The sequence below is a fragment of the Rhinolophus sinicus genome, linkage group LG02 (genome assembly GCF_036562045.2).
Source record: "Rhinolophus sinicus isolate RSC01 linkage group LG02, ASM3656204v1, whole genome shotgun sequence".
Classification (NCBI taxonomy): Eukaryota; Metazoa; Chordata; class Mammalia; order Chiroptera; family Rhinolophidae; genus Rhinolophus; species Rhinolophus sinicus.
Window position 1 is genome coordinate 127460296 of NC_133752.1, and position 25206 is coordinate 127485501.

The following is a 25206-nucleotide window of genomic DNA, read 5'->3' on the forward strand; positions in this document are numbered from 1 at the left end:
CTAAGAGGTCCTAAAATTTTTAAGAACACTAACTTGTTTAAATTTAACCTGCGACTTTTTAGCATAAACACATTTCTGCAGTACAACTTTTGGAATCCAGTTGGAAAGCACTGATCTAAAATGTCATCTCCAGTTCTTTAAATAATACTGCATACTTTCTTTGGCCATTCATTTACATCCATCTTTTTCATAACTTTTAAAATTACTTCTCTGTGTGCACCTTACACTTGTTACCAAATGGCTTTTTGTTGTCATTGTTAGCCACTATTACATTGTGAAGTAATTGTGTCTGTGCAAAATGGAAGCTGTGCTAAAATTGCTGTGGCCAAGCTAACCTTAGGAGGTTATGAGGGCTCTTCAGATTTCATCAGTTAATAAGTGTATGCTAAAGATACACAGAACAAACAAAGCAAACTCACAGACACAGATAACAGTACGGTGGATACCAGAGAGAATGGGTCTGGTGAGAGGATGAAAAGGGTAAATATTTGGTGACGGAAGGAGACTAGACTCTGGGTGGTGAGCACACAATGTGATAGATATACAGATAGTGTATTACAGAATTGTACACTTGAAACCTATGTAATTTTACTAACCAATGTCACTCCAATAAGTTTAATTTTAAAAATGGGAAAAGATTTAATTTTATAAATGGGAAAACATTACACAGAGAAGTAAGGCTGAACAAGAACACATTTCGTAGTGAGGTGTCATAAAACCTTGGAATGTCATACATGTTAAAACTTGCTGGCTTATACTTAGGCTTCATGGTAAACTGGAATGTCATCATTCTTCAGCTTGCATTGGTAGCTTAGTGAGCCTTCACACATAAAAACATCATAACTAGTCCTCTGAAAATAGCTTGAGCACTAGAGATTTGGTAATAATGTTTTCTGTATAAAAATGTCCACTGTTCTCTAGTGTCGTGTTCTATCATTGTGGTGACTCAGCTGATCTGTGTTTCCACTGCTTACTGCTTCTTTGTTTTTGCTCTTCTGCCCACCCTGTTGTTATCTAATACTTCCTGTGTGTCTCTCCTGCAGTCTCTACAAGAGAGGTGAGGGGACTGGTAAAATTAGCCAGTTACTATCAGCATGGAGCAATGCTTTTAGTCAGGGCCCTTAGTGACCATTTGGTAGAACACCGGATAACTTAACAGCAAACTGCCTTTGGGTCCTAAACAAATTTCTGATCGTGTGGACTGTGGACAGAGAAACACAGCACTGGGTTAAACGATATGACAGTTTCTGCTGTCACAGGCATTGAGTGTCGTGCCCAATATACTGAATTAATTAAGGGAAGGGTAATTCAAAGTATAAGATAGTGAGGTATTCAAAGTTAATATTAGTTGGAAAAACTGTAAATGTTTTCAAAATTTAGGGATATATGTAAAATTAAAACGGATAAACATTACACTTTTCATTCATCTTTAGATTATCCTGAGTATTTAAGTCTGCTGTGAATCCTTCCACCTGATTTTTTTTTTTTTTCAGCATTACTTCCATGCTTTTCATGAATATACGTAGAGGTGGCAATTTTGATATTTGCATGGAATTTTTCCAAGGGAACTATCATCCTACTAAGAATTAATCTTGACATTTAGGTGTATTTGATAGTATTTAACCAAGGGACTCTCGAATCCTTGAATTCTGCCTAAGCCCCCCCACCCTCCTCCTTGTCTTCAAGGGTGGGAAATAGGCTAGTTTACCAGAAACTGGTTTGATGACTAATCATTTTGTCAAATGTCAGTTCACCAAATTTACTAGTAGTGATTTTAACATAAGTTTTAACTAGAATCTTTACCAAAAATATTAACTGAAGTTAATTTTTTTAACCTAAGAAATTCACAGATACATCATAAAATTGTGAAAATATTCCTATATGAAAAAAGGTCTCCAGTGAAATGCTAATTTTTTATCTAAAATTTATTTAAATTACATGCGATAGCATTGTTCCAGCTATTTCGGATTTTTTTCAGGTGCTTTTGAAGGTAATTTTGAAGTTTTTCAGTCTTTTAAGTGTTTTTAGGATTCATTTATATGTCCTCCAGTAGTATATTAGTCTTTGTTTAATATTTCTAGCTATTAAAATATAGACTTAAATTTAAAAACATCAAAAAGAAATCAGAATTAGCTGAAACACTCATCGTATTAGAAATTCTGAATTTGATTTATAACAATAAGCAATTGGGATACATCAACTTTTGTTTTTCCAGAAAGAGCACAAAAACATAAAACCATTTAAAATAACAACAATTAAAAAAAAATAGTAAGGATACCTGGCCGTGATTACATCTATACATTTTATATTCCTTAACCATAAAAAAGACATTGTGAAAAAGAGATTAAAAAGTAACTTGGTTTCAAGTCTTGGTGATGCTAAAACATGAATGTATAAAGGGTTGACAGAAGAGAAAATTATGTAGAGAAATATATATATATATTTTTAAGCATATTTGGCAGTTAATAGTTGTAAAAGAGCATTCTTGTTAAAGTTGTCAAAAATCATTTTTTGGTAAATGAGTTATTCAGCAAATTAAGCAGGAATCCCAAGGGACATGTACGTACAAAGGTCAATGTAAGTAACAACTAAGATAACACTTGTTTTTAACTGAGCCTGTGCTCAATATCCAGATGCAGAACTCTCAGATATTGGGTGCAATATGTGGCTTAAAACCCCCAGGGTCCTTTCCACCCCTAAATAACAGGATTTTATCAACTTTGAGTTGGTTGCATAGCACAAGAAGCAGAAAAAATGGGAGACCTGAGCTCACTTTTCTAAGACAAGAAAAGCTATTATATAGCTAGGATTTCTTATAACTAACGGTAGGTAGAACCCTCTTACCAATTCTGGAGCATGGATGATTGGAAAAGAAAACGAGAGAGAGAGAGAGAGAGAGAGAGAGAGAGAGACAGAGAGACAGAGAGACAGAGAGACAGAGACAGAGCAGTGAGAGAGGACCAGAAGGACAGTTTATTAGTCTGACTGCATGGATACAAAGTCACTCAACCTGGTTATAATCACATTGCTGTCAAGGTACTGGAATCTGCGCGTTCAGATCAGCCACTCCTCCTGGGGGTATAGGAAAGGAAAGAGCTTGGGCATAGGAGGGAAAAGTAGGGTGTTCTTGGTTTTGTTCCTCAATATTCACACATCCTTCCCCCTAGCAAAGTATGTAAAGACCTGAGTAAAAGGAGTATGTAGTGCCTGAGAGCTGTGACCATTCTGTTTCTAAACATTTATTTAACTCTTTGTTATTTCAGTACAAACCTCGTTTTCTCTTTCCTTTCCTTGTACCTGTGTATTACTCACCTGAGTAGTGTGATTTCTTTGAACACTAGAGGAGAGTTACCATGGTTCTCTCCCCACCCCACCCCCATTTTATTGTGCTTAGATTCCTTATACATTTTCTTATTTTCTTGCAGAGACAAGAAAGATTTGCTGATAGGTCACTATTGGAAATGGAAAAAAGGGTAAGTGTCCTTCTTATTGAATAACTAATCATTGTCCCCCTTTATTGTTTTTTATAAGCAATGGTAGGCGTTCTTTTCCTTTAGTTTTTATTTTTATAGATGGTAGTTTTGGTGTAAATGAATACAGTGCTACCTTGGTTTTTTAACATAATCCACGAGCTCTGAAACATTCGAAAACAGCCGACAGCTAGGCCTCAGGATCTTGCACTCAGCGGAAGCTGTGTGACATATTCGACTTCTGAGTCATGTTCGAAAACCAAACCATTTACTTCCGGTTTACAGCACTCATAAACCGAAATGTTCGTCAACAGAGAGGTTCGAAAACCGAGGTACTACTGTACTCATTAATTTAATTAAAATGTTTTCTAGCTTAGCTTCTACATAGAGTTCTGTGGAGTGTCTCTGATTGTGAGATTGCCTTGTTAATAAATAAGACTTGATTTTACATATTATTCTTTCCGTAGATTAAAAAATATCTAGCCTTGATTCTGAAATATACACATTGTGATAGTGAATCTCCTATTTTTAAAATGCCATTTATCTCTGTCTTTGGTTTTCTGTGGTGATATACTTAAAACATTTTAAACATGTATACATGTATTCTTGAAATAAAGGTTTTGAAGATTGTGGGGACATCAAACTTTCAAATTCTTTTTAAAGTTAATTTAATAATGTTTTATTTAATTTTGAGTTTAAGTATTTAACTTAAGTAGAATATTTTAAACAAAAAATGATTACAAGAAAATCCTTTTGCCATATTGTCTTTTTACAATTTTTTTAATCTGCTATGATGTATTCACTTGTTTTTCTTTCCATTTGTTAATATCATTGCTCAGGACCATAGGAATAACTCTACAAGTTTAGTCTGAGCAGTTAAGAATGTTCAAATCTTCAAAAGTTAAAGGAAAAGTGCTCAAAAAGTATCTGTAATGCAAGTGAGCAGTGGCTAGATTTGCAGGGTTTCGACCAAAGAAATTCCTGGGTAACTATGATCTCTAGATCGAAGAAAGAATAAATAATCAGGAACAGTTGATATAAAAATACTTTCTTCCATTCCATTTTTAAAATAGCCAATTTACCTTTCTGACGGAGAGAGAGAAATTATTTAAAAAAAAAAAAAAAACATATAATAAATAAATAGTCTGTTAATGTCTGTGTGGTTTACTAAATTGTACCTTATGATTTCAGCAAGTTTTAAAAATTACTGTTCTGGGCCATTTAAAAAGCTATTGGCATAACTAATAGTTGCAAAAAATTTAGACTCACTTATTTTATAAAATTTAGTATTGATTATATCCTTTCACAATATAACTTATTGAATTTTATGTCTAAGATATGCAGAAATAGTAAAAATCTCTCATTTCTCTGTTATCCATACTACTTTTTGAGATGAAAGACATAGATGACAGAAAATAGTTTATTAAAATAGTATTTTGAGACAGATTTTTAAAGAATATTTTAATTCTTTTGAAAACAATGTTTATTACAAAAATTTTAGCAAAAGAAAAAAATAAAACCATCCATAATCCTATCATCAAAGGTAACTGATACTTTGATGTCTGTCCTTTGTTTTATCTAGGCTTAAGCTCACACGATACATGTTTTTGTATTCTGATGTTCTAATCTGGCCTTCTCTTTTTTGTGCCTGTCAAATGCAGATAAATTACAAAGTAGCTAAACCACTCTCAATGTAACAGACAGGGGTAATCATAGTATTATTAATGATAAATACTAATATTTAGTCAGCACTCTTTTTATGTACCAGACAGGTACTGGGCTAAGCACTTTATATGCATTTTCTCTTAACCGTATTTTTTAATGTTGTTAAGTTTATTTGTCATACATAAGAAATTGCTTGCACCTTTACGTGCATTTTTAATGTTAAAAAGTTTATTTGTTAGACATGAAAAATTGCCTGCAACTTTACAATTGTCAATTTGGCACCAGGGCAGTTTGATACTGTTCTTGCTTTACCACTAAGTAGTTAAAATCTTGAAGGCACGTAATAAAATGGAGGATGATGGGGTGGTTGGTTACCTATCATTTGGATAAAATAATGCTATTTCTGGTATTTCACTAAGTTATGAGGATTAAATATGACACTATATGTCCTATTTTAAAAAGTGCAATGGTTTTTATGAATTTGTCATGGCTGCATTATTAACTAGGAGAAAGGTCTATTTATAGAAAATAACATTTTTGTCTATGTAATAATGTTCAAATATGCTGGTAATAGAATAACATGGTACTTACAAAACTATTAGTAGGATTCCATCTATTTTTTTAAATCACATACCCTAAAGACATTAACATTTACAGGTAAATGTACTGCTTCACTAAATATGAACATTAATTATTAATCTGGGAAAGAATGTCTTGGAAATAGTTTCAGTATGATTAAACTAAATTTAAATGGTTTGTATCTGAAAGGTGACCGGCAAGAGTCAGTATCTTCTGGGCGGTATGACCTAACCAAAGTTTTACAGCACATTAATTACTGCTGCTTGCTTTTTGCGTAACACCCTAGAATGCTTACGATTTAAGGGGGAATAAAACAGAACACTGCAATAATTAATGTATGTTGCCTTTGCCTGTCACTCTTTGAAATAAGGTAGTTTAAAATAAAATAAGTGCTGCGGTTGCTTCTTCCTTAGATTCACTGCATTAATGCTACACAGTATCAACCTAAATAAAAAGCTATAAAGCCAGTTGGACAAATAATGGCTAGTGAACATTGCAGGTGGAAGAGATGAACTTCTCTTAGATCCTAACTGAAATTTTAAAGTACCCGTATTTTAGGCATGTTTGCTTGTTGCTTTTCTGCTTCTGTCACTGTAGAATAATTGCATCTCTGTGTGAGTTTTTTTTTTTTTTTTCTTTCTGTACAAGCCTCAGTCTTCAGTACCGGTTTACTCTATCCTTGAGTTTTACATGAACTAAAATAATACTTTAAACATGTAGCATCTCGCCAGAAAATCAAAGCTTTAAAGAAAAAGCTTATAGAAAGTAGTGGAAATAATGATCTTTGTATTTTTCTCAAATTTTGGAAAGCTCTTTACACATCACTGGCATCACATCTTTTTCTACACTGCTCCTGATTTGATTTTTCATTTTAAAGTGTCACTATTTCACAATTTAGAAGAAAAATTAAGAATATAATAATTATATAATTAATATTGATACCTTGAATTGATCTAGGAACGAAGAGCTCTAGAAAGAAGAATATCTGAAATGGAAGAAGAGCTCAAAGTAAGTAAACCGTGCTGCTTATGAGAGAGAGTGCTGTTTATGAACTCAGATTTTACATGGTACTGTAACAGATGTTGTGTTCTCAAAGCTGTTTATGCAGTTTGTGATTTATCTGTATCTATGCTTCTCTTTCTTCCTAAATCCAGGTTTTAAGTGGTCTAGGAGAGTATTAAAAATGCAAATCTTATGCTAATCAATTTTTTGGCACTTTTGAAGTTCAGGCATAGAACAGATTAGACAATAATGACTATAAGATTTGAGATTTACCATTTATTCTTCACATTTCACCTACTCTGTTTCTTGGGGGATCAATATAAAAATACTCTCCTGTGAAAATAAAGGACATTAGAGTAGTGGACAGGCAGAGCTATATTTTATTAAACTCTGCATTACCTGTGAAAATTACTGTTTTGTATGTTGGAAGGAACACTTTTTGCAGGGATAAAATAGCGTCGTTAATTGATTAACCCTTATCATATCGTCTTGCATAAAATATCTCTCATACTATGAATTAAGGAACTAATGCATAGGAAATTGTGTACATAGAATTTGAATTTAAAATTTAAAAGTTTTAATATTGAATTATTTGGTTACTTATTAGAACATTATTATGGAATGGCTTTGGAGACAAATTTTTTGAATTTTGTTTGCTTATGTATTTTGTTTGATAGGGAATTTTAGGACTACGCTGTTTTAATGTGGTTAAATCTCATGGGATATTCTTTTAAGACTTAATTTTTTCCTTATATTCATTATCTGTGCTTCTTTATATTTTTATTGTACTCTTTTCCATTTTCTTATTTTTTACTTGCTATTTCTTTATGTTCTGATTTCTGCAGAACCTGCACCAAATAAAGCAGATTCAAACTCTGAGAGAGTTAAATGAACGACTGCTGACTGAGAATAGGGCCTTGACGAGAGTGGTAGCCAAGCGCTCAGGGTTCTGTAGGAAACTGCAGTCTGTGAACCTATAATTTATAGTTTCATCATTTCTTCTTGGTAGAGCCAGGCAGGTGTTTTTGTATCAGTAAGCGTGTCTTGAGTTCACTTTTACAAATTAATGCCATTTTGTCTGGAGCTTATCATATAACTGTTTAATTATGCATGGCTTCTCAGAATGTTAGAAAGTCACTAATTGTATATTGAGACTGATAAACTACAAAAAACTTAGGGAATGATTTAGGAATTTAAATAAAAGACTTGTCTGCACTTTTGCAAAAATGTTTGTACACATTTTTTGGCTGAAGAGAGATTTTTTGGCTTAAAAATATTGCTATTTAAAATTACTAGAAAGAAAGTGGAATATAAACAATATAAAATGTATTTTACATATAATTAATATATGTTGAAGCTGAAGATTAACCATGTGTTCTGTTTTTCAAAAGAATGTCATTTTTAGTCATAGCCATTTTAATTAATATTCACTTAGTTCTGTATTGCAGAAGTATCTTAATACATAAACTTCAGATTACTGTATTTTATATCTATCCATTTGAACCTAGGTAAAAATTGATTGGGTGCGCATAAAAGTAAACTCTTCATAGAAAAGATTTTGCTTAAGTAGTTTTGCAAGTAGAAATTTTATTTTTATCAAATTCAGTAATCTAGTACATTTTAAAAACTGAGGAAGAGGACTAAATACATATCTTGGAAAGTACATTTTAACGTCCAAAATATAAATTACTCCATTTCCTAGCAAATCTGGTAGAGCAAATGTAATATAAATCCTTCTTAGTGGAAATTCCAGTTTAAACATTTTCACCCCGTCCTTCAGTTTGTCTGTAAAACAGAACATTAATTTGCTCTGTTTTGAGGATCTGAAGGTATGTTTTCCTCTTTGCTCCAAATACTGGTTATTTTTCCTATGCTTGAATATTGTCATAAATAGTGACTTAACTACTTTGGCTTATAAATTATTTTATTCTGATAATAGTAACTGCTTTGTTGCCATTTAATGAGCACCTATTTTTGGATCAGACATTGTACTATGCACTTAAACTAGTACTATAGGTGAATTGTTTAAGGAATTTTAATGATTTAGAACAAATCTAGTAACCTCAAGACTTTTCCCAGATAGGCTGGTTTTGTTGTGAAATTATGTAAGTATTATGGTTTGAGGTCTGACGTAAATAAAGCAAAAGCCTTGGTTTAGGTACTGACAGGAACTCTTAAAGGAGCTCCCTTCAAGCTCTCTTTTGTCCTAACAAAAACAGGCTTCATTTTCTTGGCTGCTCTAATATGGTGTGCTTGTAAGTCATAATATCAAGTGGTTTAGTACATTTCAGTTGATAACTTGGGAGAATAAACCTTTCATTCCATCATTTATTAAACTAATTAGCTGCACAAATCAGAGGTTTGTTTTTTTGGTTTTGTTTTTTTTTTCTTCCTGATATATGTTTTAGCCACTAGAAATATATATAACTGACAAAGCTTGTTCATGTGTCTTGTGGTGAAAATATAACATTTATTAAGACTAATATTTTATCTTTATTGAAGCAAAACTTTTTCTTCATTTTTTTCCCTCATAGATGTTACCAGACCTAAAAGCAGACAACCAGAGGCTAAAGGATGAAAATGGGGCCTTGATCAGAGTTATAAGCAAACTTTCCAAATAATTTTTAAAAAGCAGCAAGTAACGGAATTGCACATATTAGTAACCCAGTGGACCATAATTGACAGTCACTGGAAGCCTGGGAAGATCCCTTGGAGACTGTCGTTTTCGGATATCCTGCCAAATGCCCTCTTATCTAGGAGTTTTGTTCTGTTTTGTTTTATTTTCTGTTTTTTTTTTTGTTGTTTTTTTTTTCTTGTATCAAGACCATTGTTTCATGTTAATGCAGCTGCTGAGAAGATTTTTTTTTTAATGACTGAGAAAACTTGTTTACAGCTCCAGCATATAAGGAAAGTGTTCAAGGCCAGATATGCCTCAGATAATTAACCAGTAAGCCTTAGTTGTACATAAATACTTTTGTGTCAACAAAAACTTTCAGCTCTCACAGAAGACAGTTATTCAGCATTTTTTGATGTGCCACAGTTTCCAGTTTTTCAATATTTAAATACTTTTTTTTGCTTTACATCTAAGTTTGGGTTTGTATGTTTTTCCTTCTAACTCTTCATGTGGCAGACTCTTCTATGTTTTCACAGCTTTCTCATTTAGTGAAAAGAACACTTGTTCTTCTGAGGTCATTGTCATGTACTAGGCAAATGCCGTGTTGTCTCCTCCCACCTGGAACTGAATTGCTTGGTGGAACATTGGCTTTCACTGTTTGTGCAATATGCATTTATTTCCTATATGAATGCTTTAAAGTCAGTTGAGATTAGATTCTTTTAAGTCCTATTTTCTGCCTTCATTGGTCACTTTTTTTTGTTTTTGTTTGTTTTTTACTATTGCAGTACAAGAAGTTAGATTCTATAATCTTCACTTTCATTTTAGCAGGTACTGAGTGATGCTGTATATATAAATAAGTGTATTGTTTTGATTTTTAAACCACCACATGGCATGCTTGACTATTTTCTTATTTCAAATGTCTGTTAATGCAAAGTAGGCTACTCCATATTAGTGTTAAAAACAAAATTTGCTAACAATGTGATATAAAGACTTTAACACATCATGTGGAGCCCTATCTTTACAAAAGTTTTCTACTGTAAAGTGCTTTTACTTTTATTTTCAGTTTTCATTTGATAGTATTCAACCATAATTAAAGTTGCATAAGATAATTGCTTCACATTTCACATACCTATATTTATCTGAGTGCTGTCTAAAACTGTTGTGCTAGCCAAAGTGATGCTATGAAATCATTTGCAGACCGACCCGTGAGTTCATGTTAAATGCACTGTTATTGCCATGTGAAGAGGCATTGACTTTGATACCACCATCATGTTCAGACCATTTTATACATTTCAGTGGCCTTTTAAAAAAACAAAAGACAAAAAAGTAAAACCAAGTACATAGTGAAGATGGCTTTTATTTGGACAAATAGCTTTTATATTTTCATTGAACCATGCAAAAAACTATTCCATCTTTCTGGCACATAACTGTCTCCTTAACCACTGAACAGTTCAGCCATTTAAGTAAATTGTACATTGTAAAGCTTATAGTAGCTAATTGTATTATTGATTGTATTGTATACTATATTAAATGTGAATTTGTACCCCTCCATTTTAAAAGGTCATTGTGTTCTACTGCCTATTTTAGATTACTTTAGGGTTGGGAAAAGGTGTTTTGGTAAGCAGGATTTCAAGTCCTCTCTCTTGATTGGTTTTATGAAGATATAAGGTTATGCTCTTACTACCAAGCTCAGGATTCTTGATTTTTAAAGGTACAAGGATAGTTGTGGGAATTTTATTTGGGGTTATATTTGAACTGTATGAATGGTGGGTCTGAATATAGAGAATTTCCATGGTCTTATGTGGACATAAAATATACAGCTAATTGACCAGTTTGAATGACTGCAACGTGTTCTGGTTGCACAACAGTTAGGCATGCTAAGGATTATATTTGTGAAGTTTGGATGCCTGTGAAGAATGATTAAATACATGTTTCTAATATTTTAGTGTTTTGTATTTAGGTTATTTATTCTTTGTATCTAAAACTGAACAGCTACTGTGCTATATTGATTTTATTGGTAGTATTGAGCAGACCTTGTTTCTGCATGAAACTAGTTGCAAAACCCACTATTTTGGAAATAAAAAATGTATTTTGACATATACAAATAAAACGAATAAAACTATTTTAAATGTGTGAACTTTTACTGAAGACATTTGAAATTTTGTTCTGAGATATTTTAATTCTGCATGGGTATTTTTCCACTAATTGCTTTACTTTGATTCCAATTTGAATAATTTTTGAAATTGTAATATTGTGATAATTTGCACAACATTGTACATGCACATATGTAAATGCAATCTTAATTGCCATATTTATGCAATCTGTGTACCAATTTGGACAAATGTTTATATATTTTACATAAAGCTGTCTGTATGCAGAATCTGAGAACTAGTTTTTTATGATAATAAGTGGGTAAAAAATGATGCTAACAGTGAGTTTCAAGATAGTAGCTTTGTAGCACAAGATTTCATTTACATAAACATTTGGTGGTTTCTAAATTAAACCTGTGCTTTTTCTTAGCTGCAAACATAGGCTTTTGAATACATATGAAGGTAATATTCCATTGAAATATGAAATATCAGATCATTTTGCAATCTAGATTTGTCCAAGATCTAACCCCAATCTAATAACACATCTGTAACTAGATAAGACACACTTTCAGTTGGAAACTTTGGTACAGGACTTGTGTTTAAATTAATACAAGAATTGAATTCTCTTCTTTCTGCTACCCAGTATTTTCCCTGTGCATGCTCACAGAATGATAGATATTACTGTTGTTGTTTGTCCTCTATAAAAATGAATTTCATATGCAAATACTTCAGAGCCAAATGGAAAGCAGCTATAGAACTATAGGAGAGATTCATATAAAAAGTAAAGTAGGGCGTGGGCAGATGGCTCAGTTGGTTAGAGCGCAGTGCTCTTCACAACAAGGTTGCCAGTTCGATCCCCACATGGGTCACTGTGAGCTGTGCCCTCCACAACTAGAGAAACAACTACTTGACTTGGAGCTGATGGGTCCTGGAAAACACTTAAAATAAATAAAAGTTAAAAAAAAAGGTAAAGTAGATTTCATTAATCCATTAGGCTATTTTATTCTCTTCCTTAAACGTTTATTACCACTTAGTCTTTCCTGGCTAGTCTGAAACACTGAGTCTGTTGTAAGAAAGTATCCAGAGTGCCAAATTTTCTCCAAACTAGAACCATGTATTTCCCATAGGACATAATAGCCTCGTAAGTGTCCCTCACTTTGTCATGATAAGCAGCATACAGAGCAAACTCCATTAACAATTATTGACTATCCATTAGCCATATCTTACTGATGAAAACCTTTGGTTGCGAAGATGAAAGCTGGCTGATAAGCAGTCTTTTTCTGTGATGTTCCCTGTTGTACGCTGTACGTGTGTGGTCTCTTGTGTCTTGAACGTGCATGTTCAACAGGGGTAATGCACATCTGACAGAGTTGCAGTCCAAAAGGATTGGGTATAGAATGAAGTATTTATTTTCCTATTTTATTATATATCTAAATAAATACATTTCTTTCATTTTGGAAAAGTTCTCTTGGGTTAAGTGCTATATAAACAACATAGTGCTGTTTCTCTTAGGTAAGTGGTATAGGGAGTGTCATATTGCTGTTCCATGCCTACAAAATGACCAGATTACAAAGTAATAAATTCAAAATAAAAACACGTTTATGATTCTATAATAAGGTAACAAATAATTCTATCTTATTGTAACAATTTTATTACCAGTTTTCTAAAGTGCATTAGACCTAAGCTTTTTTGAGCTAAGCTGCCCCAACTTTTCACTGTTTAAATTCCACTAAACATCTAGGTCACAAAATAACTAGATTTTTGTTTTAAAAGGCTGAAGAAAAAGAAGGGGGGAAACTGAAGAAATAAACATTTTTGATATATTCTGCCCTGAATAATATACAGCTAGTAGGGCCTGTGCTTTGTTCTTGTACATCTGGGAGAGAGAGTGGTGATGGGAGAGAGAAGAGATTTACCTTCCCCTTTCTCATGCTCAATTTTTCTTACAGGTCTGTTTTGATACAAGTCCATCCCAATAGGATACCTCATGATCCTTACAACAGACTGGGTAAATAAAAGTCTTATCTCCCATTTTATACGTGAGGAAAGCTGAGATTTGTAGATTAACTGATTCAACATTCCAAGCCTAGTACAAAGCAGGGCTCTTACCCATATTTAGTGGTGGTGGTGATTGTTTTTGCCAACTCTTAATCCAGGACTTTTTCCACTGTTTGAGTTGGATGGTTTTTTGCATGAAATTGCATAAGTTATCTATGCATCTGTTTTATATGTTTAGGCTTAAAATACTTGATTATCTTTGAGAAATGTGTTTGATTTTTTTTCTTCCACATTTTTCTCTGATCCCACATCCTCATCCCACATCCAGTAAATTCTTCCTTCTCTTCCTTTGGATTTATTACTAAATCATTTGTCTTACAATGGGATTTAAAGATGAATGCTTTAATGCCCAAGCAACTAGTTGATTCCCCGGTGTAAATCCTAACTATGTCCAATAGACCATCATAAGTTTGTAAAAGATTTTCCTGTAGTTACAAGTTCTTTTGCATTCTTCAGAAACAGGTTTTTTCGTTAATCAGAGCTTAATTCCCAAGAACCCTTTTCAGTCCCAAATAAGATCAGCAACATTAATAGAGCTGTGGTTTTAGTAGCAAATTTTCTCCTCCCAGTGAAAACATGGAATACCAATATATAAAACAGATAAAATTCGTATTTACATTAACTCACAGGTACGACTCCACCCCAAAAGAAAGCACTCAAAATCAGCCTCTGTAAGAGCAGCATGATGACTCCCTGACTTGTTACTGTATAACTCTTAGGACCAGAGAGAGTTGATGAGCAGATGCACGTTATCTGCACTTGCTTTTATAATAAATGTGTTAAACGTGCTCTAATACATTAATTTGTGTGCGTGAAGGTGTTCTGGCCCAAAGAAAATTTGAAAAAAAAGTACAGGGCAGTAGAAGCTCCACACAAAAATGAGGTAATTTGAAAGTGTAAGTAGTACATTAGTGCTCGCCAATGTTTTACAATTCTGGGTGTGTCTAAGGATTGTTTTCACAAGTTTTAAGAGAGCATTTTAGCATTTGAATCAAAATTTTGTGGAATCCATAGAGTAACTTAACAAAAATCTGTGGATTGCTTATTTTTAAACACTTGACATGGTGGAAAGAGTTTTGGATTCAGATTTAGATGTAAATCTCAGCTTCACCACTTTATAATCTGTGACTGCTTACTGAAATTACTGAACCATTCGGTCTTAGTTTCTTCTGGTACATGTCAAATGTATAAAGTGCTTTCAATAGTTCTTGGAGCTTAGTGGATAGATGCTCAACAAATACAGTTACTATATTATTGCTTTGAAGAAATTACATTAATAATTTGTGACTCTTTAAAGTACTCATTTGGAATGTAAATTATTTTTTCTGGGATCATTTGATAAATGTTGATAACTGGTCATTTCAAAGACTTGTAGCATTAAAAAATTTGATAGTATTCTTAGAATATATTAAAGCAAAATTTTGGAATAATTTGCATAGTTACCATAAACACCAATTTTTTTTTTTTTTTTTAACTCTTGGATCAGTAAGGGAGAAAGATGTAGGAGATAGATTTCAGCCATTGGATAGAAGGGAAAAGTACACCTCTGTAACCATGTCACATCTAATGGGTTCCAATGATACTGACTACTCATGAATCCAATCTATTTATAGACCCCAGTTGCTGTTATCATAGATGGGGGAGAAGGAAAAGTAGAAGGGCGTTTTGGGGAATAGCATACAAAATGTATTTGCCATAGAAAATGTTTTAATGCTTACTGTTCAATATTTCTTGTTTTCGTTAAAATTTATAACTGTTGGAATGTCAGGATTATCACTAATTTTGGATGCTTTTAAAGTTTATATAGTGCTTCTCATAAAATCTTCTGAGGTCCTCCGGGCCTTTTATCAGCCTTCAGACCAGACTAACCTTGTTGCGGAATGACCTTCCACATAAATTTTATAATCTCATGTACTCTTGTCTGCAGTTAGAATCCTGCCCATCTCCTTAATCCATTGCTAGGCTGTACTTCTAGTGTCTAGTAGTACTTGTTTTACTATGACCAATAGTAGGAAAACCAGGGGGAAGAGAGCTAATTTTTAAGCTGTTTTATTTTACTCTACTATGAGCTCCTTGAAAGGTAAAGGTCTTTTTCTCCTTTTTTCTCAGCAGTTAGCACAGCATTTGGCACATAGGAGGTGATTACTGAATTTTTTTAAAAGGAAAGAGTAAATCTGAACAATTAAATTGTGATATGTACGTTTTGTGGAGGCACAAATCTTGACTGGCATCTAGATTTTTAAGCAAGTTTTTTAAGCTATTAAATACAAACATCCTGCCTCCTGCAGACTTTGTCTTGTCATTCAGTAAATTCTTGTTTTTCACTTACATGCCAGACACTTGCCTATGTAGGAAGAATACACCCAGAAGCAAAATAAGCAAAAATAAAATCCCTGCCTTGGGGATGTTACATTCAAAGAATGGAAAGATTGAAAATAATCGTTACACTATGTTAGAAGATAATCGGTACTATAGGAAGCATAAAGCAGGATAAGAGATTTCAGGAATGAGAGGAGAGCTAGTCAGAGAAGGCTTCTCTGAAAAAGTAACATTTGAGTCCAAACTGGAAGAAGGCAAAACTGGGAGGGCAATCACTGCAGATTTCTGTGTGAAGAGCATTTCCAGGCAGAGACAGCAACAAAAGCCACGGCCTTGAGGTACAGATGTTCTCGACTGTTTGACAAACAGGCTAATGTGATTACAGCCGTGAGAACAAGCAGAAGAGTGTAGCAGAGGTCAGAGGCAGCAGAGCTAATTAATGAGGGGCTGGGCTTCCACGTTACTGACCACTTACTGTGAGAGACTTGCTCCTTTAAGAACCTTACTTTTTGTAATCTGTAAACTAAAATTATCTTTTGTGAGATAAGAATTGGATTATAAATTGGGGAGAATGCTTGTACTAGGAAACCTAGGCTAAGTTTTGTAAGGGGAACATTGAATTAAATGTACAACAGCTGCAAAGACTCCTGACAACCAAGTTAGAAATGGAAAAATGGATTATTGCAAACATCTTTACTATATAAAAGAAAAGCATCAATTGGTTTGGGCCAAATAAACACTTTAGATAAATTCTCAGGAAAGAATTTTCTCATTGATTTTACCATTGGTCTGTACAGCTAATATACTTTGTCTTCATTTGTCTCTTTTTGGTAGTGCTTCTGTTCAGGTGCTGATTTCTTATTTCTGCTTTCAAAAGCAAAATAGAGTATATAAGTTATGCTTCCATAAATGTTATGATGTTGTTCCAAGAGGAATCAGAGTACTACTATTATCCAAGTGTGTAGTATACAAGGTGTGACCAAGAAGTACGGTGAATGTTTAAATTTTAAAAAATGTGTTACAGTAAAAGACACTCTGCCATTAATCCCCTGTGAAATCCTCCCCCTCACTTCGAACACACGTATCCCATTGTTCTTAGCCACTTTCTGAAGCAGTTCTGGAAGTCCTCTTTTGTGTCTTTAGTTGCACTGCCGTGGCTGCATTGATGTCCTGAACTATTTTGACTTTGGGAAAGAGCCAGAAGTCACATGGTGCCAGATCCACTGAATAAGGTGGATGAGGACACACCATAATGTCTGTATTTGACAGAAATTGCCAAACCAGAAGCGATGTGTGACATGGAACATTTCCATTGTGATCACAAAATACAGTGAATGCTGCTGCCGAGTGCCATCCAACGGAAAGGCAGGGATCTTCAATATGGGAAGCGGTGCATCGAACCTTAATAAGAGTGTGTGACAAGTTTCAACTTGTTCAGTCAGTCGGGTGTGAGCTACAGTTGAGAGAAGGTGTGTTTTAAAATGTGCCACAAATCATCCTCCATCATGACAACACTGTGTCACACCTCGCTTCTGGTACAGCAATTTCTGTCAAAAATAGTGTGTCCTCATCCACCTTATTTACCGATCTGGCACCGTGTGACTTCTGGCTCTTCCCCAAAGTAAAAATGATTCAGGACATTGAGGCAGCCATGACAGCGCAACTAAAGACACTCATGAAAGAGGATTTCCAGAACTGCTTCAGAAAGTGGCAAGAATGATGGAATAAGTGTGTTCGAAGTGAGGGGGAGTATTTTGAGGGGGATTAATAGCACTGTGTCTTTTACTGTAATTTTTTTTTAAGGAGGGCGCAGCTCACAGTGACCCATGCGGGGATTGAACCGGCAACCCTTGTGTTATTAGCACCACGCTCTAACCAACTGAGCTAACCAGCCACCCCTAATTTTTTTTTTTTATTTAAACATTCACCTTATTGTTTGATCATACTTCATACACCATCTTTCTTGTCCTAGCAATGTACCAGGTATGGTTAGCTGACTCATTCCTCTACAGCAGTGGTTCTCAAACTTGAATCACCTAGAGAGCTTGTTCAGACATATTTTGGGCTCCACTCTTATTTCTAATTCAGTATTTAGGGTCTGGTGTAGGATCAGTGAATTTGCATTTCTATCCAATTCCCAGATGATGCTGATACTGCTAGTCCAGGGACCATATTTTGAGAGATACTGCATTACAATATCAATTCATCTTCTGACTAGAAATAGAGAATTCAAATGTAAAATCCCTCAGAGAACCTAAAATGTAGGTACAGTATGCTATGTGAATAGTTAAAAGGAGATCATCTCAACATCAAACCTTGAGTAACACCAATGATAATAAGAGATCATGTGTCCAATCCTGCCACATGTACCCTGGCTGGGAAAAGGACACATGCACACCAATCGAATCCAATTTACCAGGAAATCAAAACAAAAGGATTTTTTTTTCATACAAGACAAGCAACTTCACAATAGTCCCATACATTTCATCAGAAAAAAAGAAAAGAAAAAGGTAGCCTGTCCCCTACATCGCCTTTTCTCTCCTCTCTGCTTGCTCAAGAGAGAAAGCCTAAAACTCTGGGTGTGGAAAGACAGCTATTCTAAGATTACATCAGGCAAGCCAACATAACTGCCTTGACAGGCCCAAACTGCCTGCTTTCCATGCAGTGCATTATAAACACTGCACAGCATGCAGTAGGGTCTCTACTACATCTAAAATACACATCCAACAAATTTTTAAGAAAATGCATCCATTTTTGTTGCATGGCTTAAGTGTCTAGATATACCAGGGCTGCTGCTTACTACAGCTAAACGCCCTTGGATTAGAAGATGCACTTAACCAGTTCATGCATACACATTTTCAGGTTGTCATCCAGGGACCAATAATATCAACATCACCTTGGGGTCTGTTAATGCAAATTCTTGGGTCCCACCCCAGACCTACTGAATCAGAAACTGAAAATGGGGCTCAGCAGTCTTTTTCAACAAGCCCTCCAAGCAATGATGCAAGATGTAATTTGAGAACCACTGGCCTATAGGTTTCAAATCTAGATCACCTGGGCTGAAACTGGACTAAATTGTGTGTGTGTGTGTGTGTGTGTGTGTGTGATTTTTTTTTTTCCTCGACTACACTAATGGAGAGTGAAAATTATCACTGGGGTGTGAGAAATCTCTACCTGTGTCAGGAACGTACTGCTGTTTCCACTGAACCGGGAAGATTTTACTCTTGAAAAGATTGGGGGGGGGGTGTTCCTGATGAGATGAATTAATCTGAAATGGAGCGGATTCACCTCAAAGGACGAGAGCATCAATCACCTTTAATGGATCTCTACAAAAGGCACCCAGCAAGAGATTTTTGTTTGGGGGGCGATAAGGTTATACTATAAAATGAGGAGTTTATTATTCAGTGCTCATCAAGTTACAAGTGAAGTTCCAGTCCATTAGCAGACTCTATCTGTGGGTGAGGTTCAGGATTACTGACAAAATCTCATCCCTGAGACCAGAGATACAGGATCTGGCTAAGGCTCAGGCTGAAGCAGGACCATAGAAAGCTCTTCGGGCCCATCTCTGTCAACCCCACACCTCAGCAACCTCCAACTAACGAGTACCAAGTAACAGTAACAAGTAATAGAAGTGTATGGATGGGGAACGGGAAGATCATGGAGAAACTCTCTGAAGCACAAACTACTAGAGAAGCAGAACATTGAGAAAAAAACTGATAAACCAATTTGCACCCAAACCACAAATCCAATGAAATTTAAAACCAATGGTATATAGAAGGTAAATGGCAACAACACAAGACACCCCCAGCTCACTTCCTAACTATGTTATAACTGTATGACACTCGACAGGCCTAGCAGAAGAACGGCAATTCCAGTAAAAATTACGATTTACCTTAGTCTCTACTCTTCTATACATTATATACAGCAAGTAAACAATAAGTGTAAGATCGAAAAAAAGCAAACAAGCTTTTTCAAACCCATTGTCAAGAGACAAAGCAATCAACAGGACCAGATTTAGAGATGGCATGGATATTGGAACTGTCCGATAGGCAATCTAAATTAATTATGAGAGTATATCTCATTTTTTAAAACAATTTATTTGTGATAAAGAAATTTATAATAAAGAAAACCTTTATTTGTAATAATAATTATGAGTAATGTTAACCTATGGTAGAAACGTGGGGAACATGAACAGAAAAGGAAATTCAGGAGATATAGAAGCTATAAGAGTTAAAAGGCAATGGTAGAATAAAATCACATGGTAACAGATATAAAGAATGTCTTCTAAAGTCACATCCGATTTGACACAGCCAAGAAAAGAAAGAGTGAAGCTGAAGATAAGTAAATAGAGATTATTCCAACTAAAGCTAAAAGAAAAGCAAAAGGAAAACAAAACAAAACAGCTGTGGGACAATATTATATGGCCTAACACGTATGTAATTTGAATCTCAGAAGGAGAAGAGAGTTAAAATGGGACAGAAGAAATATTTGAAGAGATAGTGGTCAAGAATTTTCCAGAAATGATAAAACACATCAAACCACAGTTGCGAAAAGCTCGGAGAGTGCCAAGAAGGATTACAAAAAATAATAATAAACTAAATACATTATATTCAAACTGCGGAAACCCAAAGATAAAGAGAAAATCTTGTAGGCAACCAAAGGGGAAAAAAACATACATTATATCCAGAACAAAGATGAAACTAATAGACTCCTCAGAAACTGCAAGCCAAACAACAGTGGAGTGAAATCTTTAAAGTGCTAAAAAAAAAAAAAAAGAAAAAAAAAAAAGGATGGCTCTGATTTCTAGGTACAGCAAAACTGTCTTAGAAAAATGAGGGAAAAATGATTTTTCTGACAAAAACTGGGAAAATTCAATATCAGATCTACACTACAGAAAAATCTTAAAGGAAGTTCTTGAGGTAGAAGGAATAGGATATCAGGCAGTAATTTGGAGCTCCACAAAGAAATGAAGATAGGAGGTGCTTAAAATGTAACTAAATATAAAGGGCATTTTTCTTATATTTAGTAGCTCTTAAAATAATTGACTAAATCAAAAATATAAATATATTGAGGGTATATAACATGTAAAAGTATAATATATGACAATAGCACAAGATGTAAGGAAAGATTTGAAAGCATATCAGTGTAAGATTCTTAGACTACACCTGTTGGTTATAATGTGCTTTAATGTGCTCTCAATTCTGGGATGAATTTTGGATAAGTGCCAATTGAATTTTCATCTGCAATATTTAAATAAGCTTGTTCACATATGTAAGGAGTTGAAAACTGCAGCAAGACATTCATTATTTTCCTATGAATTATATCATATTTTTTGTGTTTTTACAGAAATCTGGAACTTGTCTAGGGGCAGATCAGTAAATCTCATCTGAGTATACAGACTGCAGCTCACAAATTCTCAAGCTAAGCGAAACAAGTAGAGAAAGGGACACTCCCTGAGCCATACAGTGTTGGAAGGCAGGGAAAATACTGTTTAGTTTTGTTCTGCAGTTCTTCCAGGAAGTTTTAATAAAATTGGATACTTGGTGATATCCCTCCTCACTTTCAAACTCAAGCAGCACTGGAAACATTTCAAAATTTCCTTTTGCAACATGATTTTTCCAAAGATGCAGTTTCCCTTAAAATCCAAGAATCTTGTCACTTGATAACAAAACCTTTTCTACGGAGTTTTGCAGAGATTTGTTCAACTGGTTCATGTGATGAAAAAAAGAAAAAAAAAAGTCTAAGTAGGCCCATTTCTGTAATCCTTTTTCATTTCAAAGCTCTGTGCAAACTCTAGCCCTCTATTTTCCTGAAAGTACTTCTGCCAGTCTCTTAAGCTCTACACCCTTTTGAGAACTCTTCCCCTGATAAACCCCTGGGTTTCTGCATGTTGTGTGAAATGTATGCACTCTTTGTCTGGGTTTGCACACAGCTTTCAAAAACGTTCCTGGGTAAACTAGTTATTGTTTAATAAAGTTAACCAATTTTATAACATCATTCCAAATTTCTGAATTCTCTACGAGTTTTTGACAAGCATCTCTCTGTAAAGAAAATAGTGTATTATGACAACAGCAGCATCTGCATTTTCTTTTTTCTCCTTTTTTAACAAGAGGCTGCAGCCAGCCACTGAAAGGGCATCATTAGGTTTGATGCCAACACAGTTCCTTTCAGACAGATCTTTTATTTCCAGATATAAAGACAAAAACTTAATATGTCTTGGCCTTTGCTTATTCCAGGCACCTCATGAAATCATGATCTCTAACAAAACTCCTAGCAACATCTTGCAGAAACTTAGGTTCCATGGAATGCCAGTTGAGAAACTCTGATGTAGGGATTTCAGTGTGCATCCTTAGCTTATCACAGTCTACTGCTAGTGACTATTATAGCACTTCATATGAAATGGAAGAACCCTACAACAGTTTATCCCATTTACCACCCTTCACTCCTCACCCTATTGCTATCCCACATTTTATATCTACTTATTTATAAATACCACAAAACTGTTACAATGTTTACAATAATAATCAGTTGTCCTTTAAATAAATTAGGAGGAAAAGAAAGGTCGGTGTGGTAGGCAGAATGATGACTCCCAAAATATATCTATGTTCTAATCCTCAGTATTTGTAAATATGTTAGGTTATGTGCTAAAAGGGAATTATGGTAGCAGATGGAATTGAAAATGTGTTGAATGAATTGACTTTAAGATAAGGATGTTACCTTGGGTTTTCCAACTGGGCCCAAGGATTTCAGATGGAGAAAGGGAGACAGAAGAGAACCAGTGGCGCTGGTAGCATGAGGACGCAACTTGACATTGCTGGTTTTAAAGGTGGAGAAATGAGACCACAAGCCTAGGAATGCATGTGGCCTCTACAAGCTGAAAAAGCAAGGAAGCAATTCTACTGTAAAGCCTCCAGAAGGAACATGACACCTTAATTTGAGTCCAGTGAAACCCACTTCATACTTTTGATCTCCAGAGTTATTATCTTAATAAATTTATCTTATTGTAAGCCACTAACTTGGTGGTAATTTGCTACAGCAGCAATTGGAAACTAATGTAGTCTTTTTTATTTACCTTTTCAGGTGCTCTTTATTTCTTCCTGTAGATTCAAATGTATCATATACCATTTACTTTCAACTTGAGAAACATTGTTTTGTATTCTTTGTAGTGGAGGCCTGCTGACGATGAATTCTCTCGCTTTCATCTATATTTGTGGCTTCATTTACCTCATTTTTGGAGGTTATTCTCTCTGGATATCGAATTCTCAGTTATTTTTTCTTTCCTTCAGCCATTTATAATTATCATATCATTGTCTTCTTGTCTCCATTTTCTCTGATGAGAATGTAGGCCATAATTTGTTTATTTCCCCCTTTATATAGAATACACAGTTTTTCCTTTGGTTGTTTTGGACTTTCTTTATTTTTGATTTTCAGCAGTTTGGTAGTACATAGGTGTGGTTTCCTTTGTATTTTTGCTGCAAGGAGTTCCTGAAATTTTTGGAACTATACGTTGATATTTTCACTGAATTTGAGAAGTTTTCAGCTTTTTATTCATATTTCTTCTTCCCCATTGCATTACTTGTCTCTCCTCCTCTTGGATTCCAGCCGCAGGCACGTGAGGCTGCGTGGTGTTATACATCAGTGCTTGGGTCACTCTCTAGTTATTTTTTATATTTTGTCCAGAGTCCATATTCATAATTGTGGGAAGTTTAGCCCAATATAAGCTACTCTGCCACGGCTGGAAACAAAACCTCTGTAGTACTTGAACAATGTAAGAACTAGCTTTTTAAAAGGCAGAAAAAATGGATGAAAATACAGCATTTTATATGAGGGAGTCGCTTTAGAGGTAATATTCCTCTATTTTCCAAATTTTCTATAATGTGATATTTTTGAAATTAATCTTTCTTTTTAATGGATAGAATTTGCATGGAATGAGAGGCATCCCAGATAGGAGAACGTGTATAAGATTTCCTGTAATGTGGTATTTATTTTTTAAATTAATTTTTTTTTTAAATGGAAAGAGTTTGCACGGAGTGAGAGACAGCTCAGATAGTAGGAAGTATATAAATTAAAGGTGTGTTTGTGTGAAGAACATAAGTCATCTATGGGGCAGCTGTTGGATAGGAGCAGAATGGTTTTGCAAAGGTGGAGAAGTGTAAAGAAGCAAGGAAACTACCATTATACAAAGGCAATTAGTGTCAACTCATTGCCACATGCCTGGGTTATAAACCTGTTGCATTGCCACACGTAGTAGAAGAATAACTAACTCTGTCATAGAGCACCTTGAATATTTTATTTAAAATTTCCAACTTAATAGTACATAAAAATAATGCCTTTGGATATGGAAAAAAGAAAGGGATATGGAAAAAGGAAAACAACTAATTTGTAGTAGGCAGTATATCTCAAAAATTTCCCCCCGCACGGACATACATAATGGTGACTTCCACCTGCCCATCGAATTCCTAGATGGTGCCCTTTGGTACAGATACGACACACTGGAGATTAGGAAAAATTCCCTTTCAGCCTGCAGTGAGACTCTCCCCTCACCCCACCCCTTTATCTCTCCCACTCAGGAAAGTACAGTACATTAGAATTCAAGTAAGTTGAAAAACATTATCAGAAAAACACCAGATTCTACTGTAACTTATTAAATAATTAGAAAACATTCATTTAACAGATATTTCCTGAATGAATGCCTATCATGTGCAATGTACTGTTTCTCTTTCAATTATAATATTATCACAAATTATTGATTACACCTTTTATGACTGGTTTATGTAAGGCCTCCATGTAAAGCAACAGAGATTGAGAAAATCCCTGTTTTAAATAATTTAGATTGTTACAAATGTGGACAAAAAAAGATATTCTGCAGAAAGTAAACTCACAGGGCGATCTGATCACAAATTCCTAACTGGGCAGTCATGTCTCAGGTATATATACCTTTTTTGAGCAAAAGGTTTATCTTTGCCTTAAGCAAGCCCTGTCCCTGGTTTCTGTACACCGAGGTTATCACACCTTTGAAATGCCTCTTTTCAGAAGCCACCCTCAAAAGAGCACTTAATCTTATTAACTGTCCTGTAAACCAAGCTCCACCTTGCTTTCTGCCACCTCCATGTAATCTCCCTTAGTTCCCTCCTTAATTCCAAATGCATAAAAGAAGCTGCAAACTGCCATTCTGGGAAACTTTTCAGATCTCACTTCCCAGCAATTGTCATCAGTTTTAGCTCAAAAAAAATCTTGTAAAAATTCTTTACAGGTATAGACATTTTTTACATCGACATAAAGTTGCTTGTAAAGTAAGGCTAGGTTTTTAATAACCCAGAAACAGGTCAGGCTTCAGTCAGTGCTCAATTCCTTAAAAGGCTTGACTTCAGACTAACTTCTCAATTAGTGGAGATAAACTGGAAGGTAG

General features: G+C 34.7%; 1 protein-coding gene across 5 annotated transcripts in view; it reads left to right on the forward strand.

The window, feature by feature from the left end:
* PPP1R12A (protein phosphatase 1 regulatory subunit 12A) overlaps positions 1-11452 on the forward strand; it is a 137243-nt gene extending 125791 nt beyond the window's left edge. For 4 of the 5 annotated variants that reach the window (XM_074325370.1, XM_074325372.1, XM_074325374.1 and 1 more), the window contains 3 exons: positions 3426-3473; positions 6672-6722; positions 9251-11452. In XM_074325370.1, coding sequence (XP_074181471.1) covers positions 3426-3473; positions 6672-6722; positions 9251-9337 — 186 coding nt within the window. In that variant the 3' untranslated portion in view covers positions 9338-11452. Of the gene's footprint in view, positions 1-3425; positions 3474-5903; positions 5935-6671; positions 6723-9250 lie in introns of all 5 variants that reach the window. The other variant, XM_074325371.1, reaches the window with a different exon arrangement.
* The last annotated feature ends 13754 nt before the right edge of the window (positions 11453-25206 follow it).